Below are 17494 nucleotides of genomic sequence, written 5' to 3'. Positions count from 1 at the left end.
GCTTCTTGATGATTGCACTACTTCCCCTAGTTAAAGCTATTGTCTCTTTGTGATCTATAGCCTTTTTCTTTGAAAAAATTTCTTTTATAAACTTGGCATATAGAGGCATTCGAGACAAAGCTTCCGCAAGGGGAATCTTAATGCAGATTTTCTTAAGGGTGTTGACGAACTTATCGAATTGAGCCTCCAAGTTAAGCTTAGTAAGCCTTAATGGGTTAAGGGCTTTGTTCTTATCAAGCGGTTTCTCACTTTCTATCACACCTTTCTTACCAAAAAGCCTAACACTCTCTCCCTTAAATTCTTTTGGCTTTAGCAATTGTCTCTTCCAGCTTACTACCCCCACAAGAAATGGCATTGACATGAGCTTTGGGGTTTGTTTCGGGTTGACCGGGAAATACTCCCGATGTTTGGGAAGAGGTGGCTACTTGTTGGGCCACTTGGGAGATTTGGGTCTCAAGCATTTTAGTGTGTGTGGCGATAGAATCAACCTTAGTAGTGAGTTTGGAGAGGTTCCTTTCCTAATCAATCCAAGCAACTCAGGTTTCAAACTTCTCAAAAATACTCAGTTTTGGAAGTGCTCGCGAGGCGAGAGCATCTGCTCGCCATGGCGAGTACAAGCCAGATTCCCAACTAAGGTTGTTCCAGGTTCAATCATGTTCTAAATCATTCGCTAATCTTTAATAGACACCTAAAGGTACTCAAAAGCATCTAAGGTTCAACTCAAAAGTCAAAAACTCAGAATTCGACATGCTCTCTGGTCATGCTCGCTATGGCGAGTAGGGTTGCTCGCTGTGGCGAGCTACGACATGTAACTCGCGAGGTGAGGGGTTTTGGCTCGCGTGGCGAGCGATGAACTTCATCACTCGCGAGGCGAGGATCATTGCTCGCTATGGCGAGCGATGAACATAGGCTCGGGCAGAATGCAGTTCCTACAAAAATTTCATGATCTCATATGGTTCTAAGCCTAATTTCAATTCCAGAATTCATCCTAAACATATTCTAAGGTTATAGGACAGTTTCTACATCAATCTACTCAATTTTTACCGTTTGATCATCAATTTTAGGGATTTGACCTAATTACAAAACTTTTCTAATTCAATCCTAACTTTGTCAATTAATCATCAGAATTATAGCAATCAACATTACTGAATTATTAGTCTCACCCTTACCTTAAAGTGTAGAAATCGCAGCCCTCCTAGGTCTCTCTTGCTCTTCTCTTGGTTTTTCCTCCTTTTCTCCAAAAACAGTCGTACGTACAAAACATTTTCTAAACCTAGGTCTTTCCTTTTTATATCTCTTCTTAATATCTTATCTTATCTCACTTTCTCCCCCAAAACTCTCTAAAATCTCAAAACAGCCCTCAACTAAATATTTTATTTTATTTTCAAATCTTATTTTATTTAACAATAAAATAAGTCTCATAATCTCATCAAATCATCAAAACACATCAAAATCATCCAAATCAACAAAACTCACACATATATTATATAAATATAATATAATCGTCTAAACTCGATTAAATAATTAATTAAACGAAAGTGGGCGTTAAAACTCTCTCTTGCTCTTCTCTTGGTTTTTCCTCCTTTTCTCCAAAAACAGTCGTACGTACAAAACGTTTTCTAAACCTAGGTCTTTCCTTTTTATATCTCTTCTTAATATCTTATCCTATCTCACTTTCTCCCCCAAAACTCTCTAAAATCTCAAAACAGCCCTCAACTAAATATTTTATTTTATTTTCAAATCTTATTTTATTTAACAATAAAATAAGTCTCATAATCTCATCAAATCATCAAAACACATCAAAATCATCCAAATCAACAAAACTTACACATATATTATATAAATATAATATAATCGTCTAAACTCGATTAAATAATTAATTAAACGAAAGTGGGCGTTACAACTCTCCCCAACTTAAAAGATTTTCGTCCTCGAAAATGTACCTCAAGCAAACAACTCTGGATAAGACTCCAGCATCTTACTCTCAAGCTCCCACGTCAAGCTTTCACCAGTCGCTCCAACCCAAACGACTCTAACAAGGGGTATCTCTTTGCCTCTCAACGTCTTCACTTTCCGATCATCAATCCTCACCGGTAAAGTCTCTACCGTAAGGTTGTCTCTGACTTGCACATCATCACTTTGGATCACATGAGATGGATCCGGAACATACTTCCGTAATTGCGACACATGGAAAACATCGTGCAAATTCGAAAGATGTGGTGGTAATCCCACTCGATACGCCACCGTTCCAACTCTTTCCGATATCTGATACGGACCAATAAATCTCGGAGTCAACTTCTTTGACTTCAAGGCACGTCCAACACCAGTCACAGGAGTGACTCTCAAAAACACGTGGTCTCCTTGCTGAAACTCAAGATCCTTCCTGCGCTTATCATGATAACTCTTTTGTCGACTCTGCGACGCTTTCATTTTCTCTTGAATCATCTTAACTTTCTCAGTAGTCTGCTGAACAATCTCTGGTCCTAAGACCACTCACTCAAGATTGGGGCGTCCCCTGTGAATAAATTTGGCCGCCACCACCACACAATATGCCTCATGTCCGCTATGAGAAAGATGTTGCATGAAATTTCATTTTTCTACGCAGGGCCAATGGTCAGAAATGTACCAAAAGCAGTTTCTTGGTAGAGCCCTAAGCACCGATTTTTTGTTGGCGAGTTTTTTTTGTGGTAAATAAAAGTAGATTTGAATCTCAAAAGATTCTGAGTCCCAGAGGCTGCCACTTTCTTGACGATAACGAGCAAAACATCTTTTAGGAGTTGTTCCATTGTTGCAAAAGTTGTTCGTCTTTAAAACAAGGGAAGGAAAATGTAAATTTTTCTTACTCGAATTGGAAGATGTGTTGAGGAAGAAAATAAAGAGTCGATCCTTATAGGCAATGGAAAGTGTAGAAAGTTAAGCTCGTCGTGGTCCCTGATTGATTAGCACAACATGATTATAAGGAAGTGGTAGTTTTCTTGACTTAGTTGAAAGTTGAAAGTCTCAAGGGAAACCGATCGACAAAAAAAGGGCGCTATAATGATGAAGAGTGGGCGCTATAAGAATTTGAAGACCAAAGGTTTGCAAGGGACACTTGGAACCTTAGAGTAAATGGAGAGGCCCACTAACTTTTCAACTGCGGAAGTGGTGTCCCACCAAGTCTCGAAATCATATAACGAAAGGAAATTTGAAAAGACTACTCTTGGAAGTCATGATTACCGTGACACATTTTTTCCCAAGAGAATACTTAAGGTTTTAAAAAAATGTCAAGTCTTTCCTTCGAACTTTTTCAGTTGAAAAATGCATTTTTGGAGGGCAATTTGTTAGCGTGCAATTTTGACTAGCTCATTTAATGCAGTCAACATTAGTTGAATTTTATCTTTGCAGGAATCGAAGTCTTTTCACTTGAACATGAGGATTTTGATGAGATTCTGACTTAGCACGTGAAAGGGTCTAAAGGCCCGGGAGTTCAACAAGACGTGAGGCAAGAACCCAAATTCGTCGAAGCTAAAGAATTACTGTTGAGGCGGGAACATTTTGAATTTCAAAGAGAAGCGTTTCCTTGATGGAAACGTGGGCGACAAGAAATTTCCAAATGGAAGGAGTGATGATCGCAGAGTTAGGCTTTTTCCATTTATTTTGCTATATAAATAGTAGTTTTCCATATGAAAAACGGGTCACAAATCCCTTATAGATATTCTAAAACACTCGAAGTACCGGTGCGAGAGAAGAGAGTTATACAGAATGTATGTAAAATGATTTGTCGAACCACTTTTATTTTAAATGCAATACAATTTACCTTTTCTTTATGTTTCTGCATTTTAAACTTTTAGTCTTTATTTTTCATTTAATGGGTTTCCTTTTGTTTTATCCTTTTTTATATCGAAAGACGTCATACGAACACGTCTTGTTCATAAAGCAACCTATAAATTTGATGAAGGCGCACTCTTTTTCTGGAAAAACTTTGCACAACATGTCCTAGAATTTCTTGTTTGATCCTACTTGCAATAGCCAAAACACCGGTATCCAAACCCGATCACCAAACATCAAAACACTGTTCTCACCCAATATGAAGTCCACTACTTTTCCCTGATTCACCAACACCAATTGATCTACAAGTTTCAAATCAACCATCTGACCTTGCTTGACTTCCTCCAAAATGTTACTCATCAACTTCAACATTCTCAACTTCACACCACCCGACGTCAACTCTCTCACCAAACTCAAATCTCAAAACTGCTCAATTAATCTAACTCTTGGAGACTTTCCTTACACTTAGCATCCCAACAAACGCTTATCCTTTCCGAGCCAACTGCATCAATGATAAATCCAACGGAGAACAATCCTTCTACGAACCTTCGATAACAATCCGTCAACCAAGAAACTTCTATTCTCAAAAACTGACATTGGAGTCTCCCATTGCAAGATTGTGTTTACCTTATACAGATCCACTGCTATACCACCTTCGATAAATCATGACTAAGAAAACTTACGTCACGCAACCAAAACTCACACTTCGACAACTTAGCATGCAACTTCTTCTCCTTCAACGAAACAACGATCACAAGCTTCCCTATCCAAAAACTTCTCCACTTACCCTATGGTTAAGAACTTCTCTGCTACCCGATCCTCCCTCTAAGAGAATGTTACACTTTTTGTTAAACAATGCATTCCAAAAATCACATTCATGTGCTCCAAAGGAAAGCAAACCAAAGACAATGCAAAATCCACATTACCATAATTAACAGAACAATTGAAGCATCATTCTTCTCCCCCACTTCGCTCACACTCACAATAGAAGAACATAACAAGTATCGACAGTACTTTCGTACATGTTGCATACAACAAGAAAAACAACCAACAAATACGAACAACATAACAAGTATCGAACGTACTCTGATACCATACAAATAGGAAAAATCACCCAATTCTGGTCTGTACTAGACTGACATGGCTCTGATACCAACATTATAACACCCTTGAACCACACAAGAAATATTTAATGCAAATGAATTAAATAATCAAAAGAATTCAAAACGTTACGTCTTCATTTTCTCAAAAACATGCATAATTTCAGTTTTCATAAAACTCGCAATGGAAAACAACATCATAAATATCTCAACCGCATATAACGAATCTCAAAAACCATGTCTCAGGTCTCATAATACATCACCAACAATATCTCAAATCTTAGACATAAATAAACAACAAGTTTTAGCAATAACATAAATACACAACATAAGTCCCGACACTCCTAATCAGAGCCTAATCTAAAACCCAAGCATTAGATAAAGAGGTAGCTTCAAGCTAAGCCTCGAGCACTCACAAGTAATACGAACTCAAACCTGCATGTTGTCTACACCATTTTTAGAAATAGTGAGGTGCTCAACCAAACGACCACTGGGATGTTAGATAATATTCCACATAATAAAATTTAATCAAAGAAATAGCATTCAAGGATTTCAAGTATCAAATATATACATGCTCACATCTCGAGTACTCAATTTCACCAAATTCACCTTATTCACATAATTCACCAAATCACATAATTCACCTAATTCATTCCACCTTGTCAAATAATATATCATCACCTTTCACATATTCAAATACACATGTTCATCACTAACATACAATATTCTCATGTAATTATATCAAGTAACACAATTATCATCTCAAGAGTGTGCACAAGAAAGTAATCATCATCAAAGAAGTCAACAAGTCAAGTAAATATGATTCACACTTATCCACCATCACCAAAATAATCATCATACATTAAAATCACCAAGATATGTTCTCATCATTTTCATTTTATCACCATTATCATAAGTGTACAAGTATCACCAAAGAATAAACACAATCCTGTACACATCTCCACATATGTTCACATAATCACATAATTCACATCATTAAATATGAGACATTTCACATAGACTCATATGCATGCAATGTTCTAGACATGACTCTACATGCATGTGCTATTGAGCAAGTTTTGGATATCATAATGGTATTTTCGAGTGATCCTCCATCTTCATGGATGTTGGATGTCGGAGGTAATATTACCGATTGATCCTCTACATATTCGGATATTGGAGTCATTTTACCAAGCCATCCCTCTTCATATTCTCTGCATATTCTCCACATATATGACTCAACAATGCATCGATGTCAAATATTGACTCGATAATGCAAAACACCAATTAACTCTATGTATTCTCTACATTTCCTCCACATTGCATTATCAAATAATTATCTCTACATATTCATAATCAATACTCATCTCTACATATTCATCATCAAATAATTTATCACCACATCATGATAACCAACATATTTTTCATCCATCAACAATTGATTCATTCTTATTTCATCATATTATCACGAATACAAAGTCATTTGCAAGTTATCAAATCATATTTCATCATTTCACCAAAGTCCGTCTATTTTCACAAAAATCGTCTATTTTGACATTTTTCAAAAATATCACGTTACATGATCATATAAATCATATTTGGTTATTTTAAGTCCATTATTACATAAAAAAAGTCATAACCTTATCATTTCGTTTAAGAAAACCAAGTTTCAAAAGTTCCAAGTTCATGTGCATTTTTCATTCAAAATTCGTCTCAAATTAATAATTCTATTTCAAGTTCGATCAAAATATGTTCCAGTAACTTAAATCATCAAAACACATCAAAAGTAACGCTCGGGGATGTCCGGAAACACCATAACCATCAATGATTTAACATTTATGACATTTTAGACAAATAATCATCTTCACATAGAAAATCAACATATTTTATGCATATTAAGAACCTAACCAATTATCATTCAACATAAGATCATGAGTGTAAATCCATTCCAGGTTATCATATCATAATTCATCAATTCATCAAAGTTCGTCTATTTTTCCTAAAATCGTCTATTTTCACATATTTCATTAAAACAAAATTTACACAATCATATACATCCTTGTCAACCTTCAATGTTATTTCTATGTCAAACATCACAGTAGTTCAAACATAAGTTTCACTTGGAAAAACTCTATTTCATTCTAAATCATTTTCATATTACAAGGTTCACGAAAAATGCAGCATGACATATCAGTAGTATTTTTATCATAACTCAAATTCTAAAAATCATAATGAAGTCAAAATAAATCCATTAGAAATATTAAATATTTATCTGGAATTTTTATGTTTAAACGAAAACCTAGTTCAGAACTGAAAAAGTGAAAAAGTTGATTTTTCCTAAGTATGGGAAAAGAACACGACCCTGCTCGCCACTATGTCGTATATCAGTAATAACTTGAGTTCAGGGCCGGCCCAAAGCAAGAGCATCCAGGCCCATGGCACAGGGCCTCCGAATTTTGAGGGCCCAAAATTTATTTTTTTTAATATATAAGGCGTTAAAATTAGTATATAGATTATCCCCACAAAATGTAATCAGATGCGTTCAATTTGTCAAGTGGTTGGGATTGCAAAAATATATTTACTAACATGGGTGCAACTCCTTGCGAGCACATTTTTATGCTTAATTTTTTTTTCCAGCATTGAAGGGGTTTTGAATTTGAGGCCTAATTTATTCAGGATTTCAAGCCTAACTCTCCTCCAATTTAACCTACCAAATTTTTTAAAATTTTTACAGCAGGGCCTCAAAATTGTTTAAGACAGCCCTGCTTGAGTTCTAGATGTTGGAACGAGGACAAACCAACGCCACTTAAACCTAACATGCATGGCTACAATTTTTGTGTTCCCACCAAAAAGTCTCAAATTTTATTTTAATTTCGGGTACAAAATTGAAAAACTCTTAAAACAACTTAACTTATAAAAACTCATTTTTCACCAAAAAAAACTCCAAAACTTCACAATTCAAACCAAACTTCTCAATTAACATCAACAATTCATAACCCATCAATATTCAGACATATCCAATGATTCAACTAGTGATTTAAAACATGTTTGAACAATAATCATCATAAAATTATTGGTTTTCACACAATTAAGCAAAATTCTCAAAAACAATTTATTCTACATCAACAACCACAATTTAAGCATATAAACAACCCAATTCTACAAAGTTCATCATACCCATGTTTAACACTTAATTATAAGAACGAATTTCAACATATAAAATCATCAACTTCATAAATTAACACAAGCAAACATGACCTAAAAGCTAAAACATGATTATAGCTTATTATGAAAGAAAAAATATGTCCCTCTTACCTTAATCTCCCTTAGCTCTAGCTAAATCTCTACTCCCCTCTTAAATCCTAGATTTCTCTTCTATTCTCTATACTTGGGTTATTATTTTTTCTTCTATTCTCTTCTCTCTCAATTCTCTCCATTTTTTCCTCTAGCCACCCTTTTTATGTGAATGTGAAATGAAAAGCTCAACCCTAATTTCCACTAGTGTTATCCTTATATACTCCAACTAATTGGTTAGGTTAACTCATCTCATATTGGGCCTAGTGTATCCTACCACTTAATTAAAAAGTTAATACTCACTTAACTCATTAATTACCATCTCAAAATAATTACCTCAAATTTCTACTAATCTTAGTAAAAATAACTATTCACCCTAAAACACTAAAATACTCTTCATTCTAAAATTACTTGTTTACCCTTTCTCCTCAAATGACCAAAATGCCCTTAGTCCCAAAAATGAGTATACCTTTCTCACCTAAAATCTACTAATCCCAAATCAAACACAAAAATAAGCAATTAAACACATATAATAAATAAATAAAATAATCCTAGCGAAAAATGGACTGTAACACCTGGCTCCCCAGTCTATGCGCATGTGAGTGTCATCCGGTGCTGAAATCGTCAGTTTCTTCGCTTTTTCGGGTGTTTGCTTCTATGTAAGATGTCATGGAACTTGGGAACAAAATTCCTCCCTTTGTAACGTCTTCTGAGGCCTTTTGAATCTTAATTCTTCATCTTCCCAAGGTCTTCACAAACCTTCATATGTCTTGCTTTGCCGATATGCATGATTTTTTCGTGAATTTAAAACAAAACATCCTAAAATTGCTTTGTTTTGGGAAGAATATAATTACATACTCAAATATAGAAAATATTACAAATTTCTCGAAATCATAAGCAATTGTTCTAATACTTTCCTCTTCTGCTTGTAAAACCTACTGAAATTGATTGAAAAACATGCTAAGAATAACGTCAGATAATATAACATCATTAATATCCTTCAAGATGGGAATCATTAGTTTGACGAAGGATTGTTAGGCTAGAAATAGCCATAAATACTTGTTGTTTTCTCTTTTTGTTGTAGTGGGTTGCTGAAGAATGAACCTCTTTTTCATGTTGGCGGTCGCGTCTACTCACCGCTCTCAAAATTTAGGTTTCATGCTTGCAAACGGTCACAATTTTTTTTTTTTTTTGCTATTTGGTTTCATGTCCGTACATGAGTTTCCTGAATTATACACTGGTACGTAATAGCTTGCTTAGAACAAACCGAGGTTCATCTCTAATTTACCATTAGGGACGATTTGTATCACCTGTTTCGGTTGTAGTTATTTACTTTATTAGGTATGGTTGTATGTGTAACGCCTCGGATTTTCGGTCAAAGACATTTCTTAAAATATTTCTTTTCATAGAAAACGTGGCGATATTTTTTTAAAAAAAAATAATAGACTATTAAAAGGAAACTATAGAAAGAATATCTAGAGTGAAACTATTAAATAATAGAAAAATAGATCCTAAAAATTGTTTTTTCCTAACAGGAGGGAAAAGTAATAAACTCCAAAAGTAATTCAATTACATTATAAGAAAACCCAAATTTAGTCCCGTGCCATGCCATGTCATGCCATGTTATGCATGATTTATACTATTTTAAATCATCATCACTTTCACAACTTCAATTAAAAATTCAAACTTTCTTAAAACATCTTTTCTCAACACAACAAGCAAAATTACAACATAATGTCATGCTATGCTATGCCATACAAGATGAGAGTTTTCCGCCAAACATGAAACGCAATAAAAATTATCTTTCATCTTTTTATTTATATTAAAGTTTCCTCCTTTTATTATGAAAAATCTCTACAACCAACTTAGCCTATGGGTTTATGACTACATGATTGTGCGAAATACCACTCTTACCTTTGTGTGTTTTTCTTACGACACAAGACGTCCCTAAGATTGATTATGTGTCAAACACATAAGTCTTTGAGGTTCCTAAGACATACTAAGGAGTAGAGTGGACGGAGACTTAGAATTTTGATGAACAAGGTGATGATGAGAACGATTATGGGAGTGAGCTTTCTAAATTTAAGGATATTTAGAAGGCTAGTGAGGTTTGTTCTTCTTATTTCTTAGGCGTGCCTTATTGGTTTTGGCTAAGGGTTTTAAATAAGGAAAATGCTGAAGTGCACGAGAGAATTCTCGTGCGTATCCCGCGAATGAGATGGTATTTCCTATTCTGTTTTCCATTTGATTCAAAATGTCCGATTTAACCCTCCATAATTTGTCAAACTACTATCAACTCTAGGCGACTGTGCATGGCATATTCCCCACTCCCTTTTCCAGTTCCACTGTGCACCCGTTTCTCCTTGTTCTGCCGTATTGTTTTAGGCTTTGATTTTTGACTTCCACGCTTATAGTCTTTCTTCTTCTATGTTTGATATGTTTTGGGGAAAATGAGAAAATCATGTAGTTTTACTCTCAAATCGTGTCGTTGGTTTTTGTTTTTATCATAGAATAAAATTGGTTGGTTTACCCATCAATTTTGTTTTAATTCACAAACTCTATGATCAAAAGAAGAATTTATCAGGAAAAAAAAAACTAAAACCGCAAAGAGGAAGTTAATGAAACTAAACCTAGCTAAATTCAAAATAATTTTTTTTGAAAGGATTCAACGTTGTTTGACTTGGAGAAATTCAATTGATATTGTGTTTGTTTCAAGTTTCAATTGCTTGCAAAACCTGAATAGCATATGAAATTGGTGGATAAGTACTTGATGGCAGGGATGAACTTTAATGTTAAAAACGGTGGTGAGATGTTGGTGGCATATCAAATGTTTGCATCAATAATGTTAAAGAGAGAAGGAAGTTCAGTGCGTGATTTTCTCTTACATATTTTTTATTGTAGTTTTGATATGAAAAAAACATATAAAAATTAGGAAAGAAAATTAGGTGGGACCCAACCACCTGTTCGTGCAATTCTTGGGGTGCTTCTCGCACCATATAGCAAAACTGTTTAAATAATAGTAATGTTGTAGATATGAAAAACCTATGACATTTATTAAGAGGGAATAAATTAGAATTAAAAAGGGGTTTAAATTGAGTTTATTATAGTATTAGGGTTTGTCTTTTTTTTTTTTGACAAAAGTATTAGGGTTTGTCTAACATGTGCAACATTGCACATGTTAAGACATCTAAAAGTAGTAATTTTTCATTGAAAAACAACACTTATTTATTAAAAAGCTACATATTTAATATAAAATACACAAGTTTCAAGTTAAAATTATCATTTTAAACTTCTTAACATGTGCAAATTTGCACATGATAGAAAAATCCATATGGTTGACTTCTACTACAAATCAAGAGGGGCATTCAATGACTTCATTTTGGTTCAAATGATAAGAATGAAAAAAGGTTATACACTTGTAATAAGGGAGAGAAACCGTGGGATGAAAATTAAAAGCCAAAGAAAATGGTTTTAAATTGAATTCAAAGAATTAGGCAAAATATATTTCCTTCGGTCACTATTATAAGTAAAAGTTGACATTTTACGTTCATTCAATAAATGATGTATGTGGTCTATTTATAAATTACATACATCATTTATTGAATCAATCTAAAAAGTTAACTTTTGTTTATAATTGTGACCGGAGGAAGTAGAGTTCAGTGGAGACTGACAAAATGTGTGATGCATAAAGAATAGTATAATGACTAAATTATAAAGGATTGTATACTGACTTATTTATTATTCTCAACTATTGGTTTAATGGTGTGATCAATTTGAATTTAAGACTATCTTTGGCCATAGGCTTTTGCTCTCACTATTCTCTCATTCATAGCTATTTAATTATTAAAAGTGATAGTATAAACCATTCAGTATGGATACACACATCCTTGAAAGAAAAAAAAAATATGGATACACACATGTCTGTCACGCCCTTGAATAAAAATCCCTTATACCTCGGTTCATTTTTAATTGTCACGATTTTTTCAAGATTACCCTCTCTTATTTAGAAGGTATTTACCCTCTCATGATATCAACCAATCAAAATGTAATATATATTAGCAACATTAAATATCATAAATGAGTCAATTTTTTCCTAAAAAAAGAATCAATTATAATCATAAGGTAACTTTTAATACGTTTAATTTTTATTTAATTATAGACATGACTAAATTAGAGGTCCTTTATCTTATTTATTTGTTACACTTGGGTCCTTTATCTTTAGTTTTTTCCGCTTATGTCTTTTATCTCTTATAAAAGCACATATACATCTCTTTTCTCATTTTTTTTATTAAAAAAAATACATAATTTTATTTTTTAAAATATATTTTTATTAAAAATGAAACAAATCCAGAAATATGATGAAGATGTTCATCATCTTCCTTTGAATCTTCATCATCTTCATTGAATCAAAAAAATTTCTACACAAATATATCTCCAAATATCATGAATTAATGATATATTCACCTCAAATCTTCTTTTAAACACAAAAAATCAAAACCCTATAGAGAAAGAGATTTAGTTTCATCACAAAAAATAAAATAAAAGATTTAGTTATATAAATTGTCACGCTGTATATTATTATTATTATTATTATTATTATTATTATTTTCCAACTTAATATTCAAGTCCGACATAAAAATAACCCCAAAATTGATAGCAGCTTTGCACATCAATTTTGTTGTTTCCAGAACAATCTTAACTTTCGTAAAGGCTAACCCTTCCGTCAGTGACTAAGCCTCCACCATCCGCCTTGCAACATTTGTGAAATTAAGGTTTTGATTTTTGTGTTTAAAAGAAGATTTGAGGTGAATATAACATTAATTCACGATATTTGGAGATATATTTTAGTAGATTTTTTTTATTTATTTAAAGAAGATGATGAAGATTCAAAGGAAGAAGATGAGGAAGATGAACATCTTCATCATATTTTTGGATTTTTTTTCAGTTTTAATAAAAATATATTTTTAAAAATAAAATTATGTATTTTTTTAATAAAAAAAAATGCGAAAAAAGATGTATATGTGCTTTTAAGAGAGATAAAGGACCTAAACGGGAAAAAATTAAGACAAAGGACCAAAGTGTTACAAATAAATAAGATAAAGGACCCATAATGTAATATTGCCTTAATTATATTTAGGCGTTCAATCTTAATTAATTTACGCTACAGGACTGGCTTAGAACAATTAAAATTTCACATCAAATTTCTTTCATCTGAATGTCCTTAAATTTATCAGTTATATTCATAAAATTTCTTTCTCCCATTTTGATTGTTCAATTTTGTCGTTCCCAAAAGCCGCATTTTTCAATTTCAATTTTCGTGAGAATGGTCATGATTTCAAATATCGTGAGAATTGCAGTTATTTCCAGTACCACGTCAGGTATGATGACTTGATTTTTCTTTTTGATTTGATTTTTCTTGGTTGTGAGGTAGTTAATTATAATAATTGAGTAAGTCATCTGTTGTACTATGAGGGCTGCTAGCAGGTGTTGCCCCTGTGATGTTGTGGGAGTTTGCTAGCATTTTTTTGGTTACTACTGAAATGGTTATGTGATGAGGCTTTTGTTCTTTTATTTCGACTTAAAGACTTTTGCTGATAGTGAGACAGGTCTATGTGTGTTTACAGATTTTATTAAGTTGGCTGCTTAAATAAAAAAAATAAGTCACGATACCTAACGCGATTCTAGAAACAACGACAATTCTCACGATAATTGGAAATTGCGGCAATTTGGAACGACAAAATTGAACAATCAAAATGGGAAGAAGAATGAAAAAGAAACAAGAATTGATCAATATGGAAGAAGAAATTTGAATGAAGGAGATGTTTTTGTTCTCACGTTCGGGGTTCTGGAATGGAAGAAATTTTATGAATGTAAATGATGAATTTAAGGACATCCAGATGAAAGAAATTTGATGTAAAATTTTATTTGTTATAAGTCTTGTAGTGTAAATTAATTAAGATTGAACACCTTAATATAGAAAAAATAAATTAAATCATTTGTTGTTTAAAAAAAAAAAAAAATATTAAAAGTTACCTTATGATTAAGATTAACTCTCCTTCAAAAAGAAAAAAAATTAAGATTAACTCTTTTATTTTTAGAAAAAATCTACTCATTTATTTGACATTTAATGTTACCTATGTATATTTCATTTTGATTGGTTGATATCATGAGAGGGTAATTATCCTCTAAACAAGAGAGGGTAACGTAGGCCTCACCAATTGTCACATTTTGACATTTTACACAAATCAAGACAATCAACAATTGATGCTACTTTTGATGCAATAAGCTATACTTTTACTATAATGACCTTATTCATTTAATATCTTATTTCATATATTTCTCTCTCCGCAATAAATAACTAAGGACAATACTGGTAAAACAACATTTAATGTTGCATTGAACTTTGAAAGTGACCGTTAAATAGGGACAAAATATTTCTCCAAAAGTGACACTTAAAAAGGAACGGAGGGAGTAAAAAATAAAATAGTAATTACTAGGTAGGATCATCTCAAAATAATAATAATAATAATAATAATAATAATAATAATAATAATAATAATAATAATAATAATAATAGTAATAATAAATTGGGGAAATAAATACATTAATTTAGGTGGACGTATTGTCCGCTTAAACTCGGTGTTAAATTCGGTGCCTATTTTTTTATCTTTCTTTTTTGAAGATGCCGGTTAAAGTGATTAAAAAGGTGGAAGCTATGCAAAGAAAATTTCTTTGGGGGGTGTTGGGGTGAGAAGGAAGATTTGTTGGGTTAGTTGGAGGAAGGTGTGTCAACCTAGAGGTAAAGGTGGGCTTGGTGTGAGAGACATTAAATTGGTTAATATTAGTCTTCTTGCTAAGTGGAGATGGAGGCTTATTGAGGATCAATCTTCTGGGGAAGGATGTGATTCATGATAAATATGGTCCAAATGTGGGTTATAAGTATGGCGGTGGGAGAGGGTTGGCCGAATCATGCTTCCAGGTGGTGGAAAGATCTAATGGCTTTAGAGGAGTTTGGAGGGATTAGGTGATTTGGAAGGGAGGTTATGAGGAAGGTGGGGAATGGTGGGGATACAAGCTTTTGGAAGGATGTGTGGGTGACTAATGAACCGTTAAAGGAAGCTTTTCCAAGACTTTTGTCTCTTTCGTTAAATCAAGAGGTGAAGGTGGCGGAGGTGTGTTTTGAGGAAGGGGAGAGATGGAGGTTAGGTTGGCGGAGAGAGTTGTTTGAATGGAAAAAGGAGAGTCTTCTTTTGCTTATCGGACGTTTGAATGGGGTGGTTCTTAGGGACAATGTTGATAGGTGGTATTGGAAACCGGAGAAGGAGGGTGTTTTCTCGTGAAAACTTGTTATGTGGTTCTTCAAAATGTAATGTCGGTTGTAGATGGTTTGTCCTAAGTGGAGGAAGTTATTTTCCGGGAAATTTGGAAGAGTAAAGCTCCGGCTAAGGTGGTAGCTTTTTCGTGGACTTTACTTCTTGTTAGGATTCCGACTAAGGTGAGTCTAGCTTATAGGAGGCTTTTGGGGCCGGACGAGTCTTGGCGGTGTGTTTGTTGTGGGAATCAAGACGAAACGGCGGAACATCTTTTCCTTCAGTGTGATATGATTTCTAGAGTGTGGCGAGAAGTGATGGGTTGGTTGAATTTTAATTTTATTTCTCCCCCAAACTTATTCATTCATGCTATTTGTTGGTCGAGACAAGTGAGGGACAAGAAGCTTAGACGAGGGGTGTTGTTAATTTGGCATGCTGTGGTTTGGAAGACTCGTAATAATAGGATTTTTAATAATAAGATTATTGATGTTTTGGAGATGGTCGATGAAATTAATTTGTTGTCTTGGAAGTGGGGGTTTGGCGCGTTTAAAAATAGCGTCTTTTTTGTTTTACGAGTGGTGCTGGAATTCTCGCTTTTGTCTTGTTGATGGAGATGGGCAGGCGGTTTTGTAGGTGTGTCCAGTTGTTTTGTTGCGACCAGGTATGGTGTTTTAAGCAGGTTTTTATAGCTGCTGGAAGGTCTGCTTGCTTGCTGTTCGCAGCAGAGGTGCGTATGGTTTTTTGGTGGTGCAGGCATGCGGTTTCGCTTCTGTTTTTGGGTAGGGGACCTGCTGTTGCAGGGCTTTTGGCTCGGCTGGTAGTGAGGTCGGAGTATGCTACTTTCATGATGATATACTTCAGCCTCATTGCTTGGTGCCTCGTTTGGTTTTGGGTGTTTTCATGGTGTTTTTTGTGCTTTACGTTTTATAGGCGGCACCTTTGTTTGAGGGTGGTTTTTAAAGGGGTTTTTGTACGAGCCAGTGTTTTGTATGGCAACAGATTTTCCCTTCTTAGTTTTTTTCCACCTTAGCTTATTAGTGCTTCTCGCACGGGCTTGTTGGTTAATAATATTTTGCTGATTCAAAAAACATATATAAACAATTCATAAAAGTTGATCATATTTCAACTATACTAGGAATAAATATTTTATCATTGTCATGCCGAATAAAATAGATATATAAATAAAATATATTAAAAGAGAAAAGAATTCTAATTAATTAAATTAAAGTTCATAGATGAAATATCATATATAAAAGAAACTTCAGGATTTAATAATTAAAAAGAGGATGCTATAATTTTCTGAAATTCTTTAAGCTTAAATAATTCTTATAATAAATCAACAAAAAAAATAAAATGACATATATAGTGTATATAAAATATTGGAAATGTAATACGCGCTAGATGGGGTGAATAGCGTTTCAAAAGTTTATCAAGTTTTTAGCGAAAACAATTTTAAAAAACAAAGATGATTACTTGGATTTGTGCGAGATTCAATGGTAAGTCGAATATTAATACAATCTATTATTGATAAATCTTACACAAAGTACAAAACAAGACAAAACTCAAACCAAACCTAGCAATTAAACAATTATACTATTGAACACAATATGTATTTGTGTTTGATCAATTGACAATAGATTGAACTCAAATGTGATCAAAGTTAATTAAGAGAAAATCTAATTCAATGAATTAATTTAAGTTTAACAAGTTGAAACAAGATCACATTCAATTTATATTCTAACAATTTATCAAACATGGATATACATAATTAACAAAATTAAAGAGGAAAGGGCAGAGAAACGACACCGAGATTTATAGTGTTCCCCCTTTCGTCCTCGTTTCGGGCTACGTCTACTTTTTTTGGTGCAAAACGTCTCCACCACGGACTTCCACTAGAATATGAATGTTTGATTACAATGTGATTACAAGAATTCCTTCAAACTACCCTAGCTCTTCAATTACTATGCAACCACTCCCCCAATC

The 17494-nt window shown here is 33.6% G+C and overlaps 1 protein-coding gene across 1 annotated transcript; it reads right to left on the bottom strand.

Annotated features, from left to right (window-relative positions):
- Positions 1 to 1956: 1956 nt before the first annotated feature.
- Positions 1957 to 2361, bottom strand: LOC120580182 (uncharacterized; the record flags this gene model as incomplete). The annotated part of the gene is made up of 1 exon (XM_039833599.1): positions 1957 to 2361. A coding segment is annotated over one exon (405 nt), but the record flags the coding sequence as incomplete, so codon positions are not given.
- Positions 2362 to 17494: the final 15133 nt, after the last annotated feature.

Source organism: Medicago truncatula, chromosome 4 (assembly GCF_003473485.1).
Source record: "Medicago truncatula cultivar Jemalong A17 chromosome 4, MtrunA17r5.0-ANR, whole genome shotgun sequence".
In the NCBI taxonomy this organism is placed as follows: domain Eukaryota; kingdom Viridiplantae; phylum Streptophyta; class Magnoliopsida; order Fabales; family Fabaceae; genus Medicago; species Medicago truncatula.
Note: the sequence above shows the minus strand (reverse complement) of the source record. Positions and strands in the feature narration are given on the sequence as shown.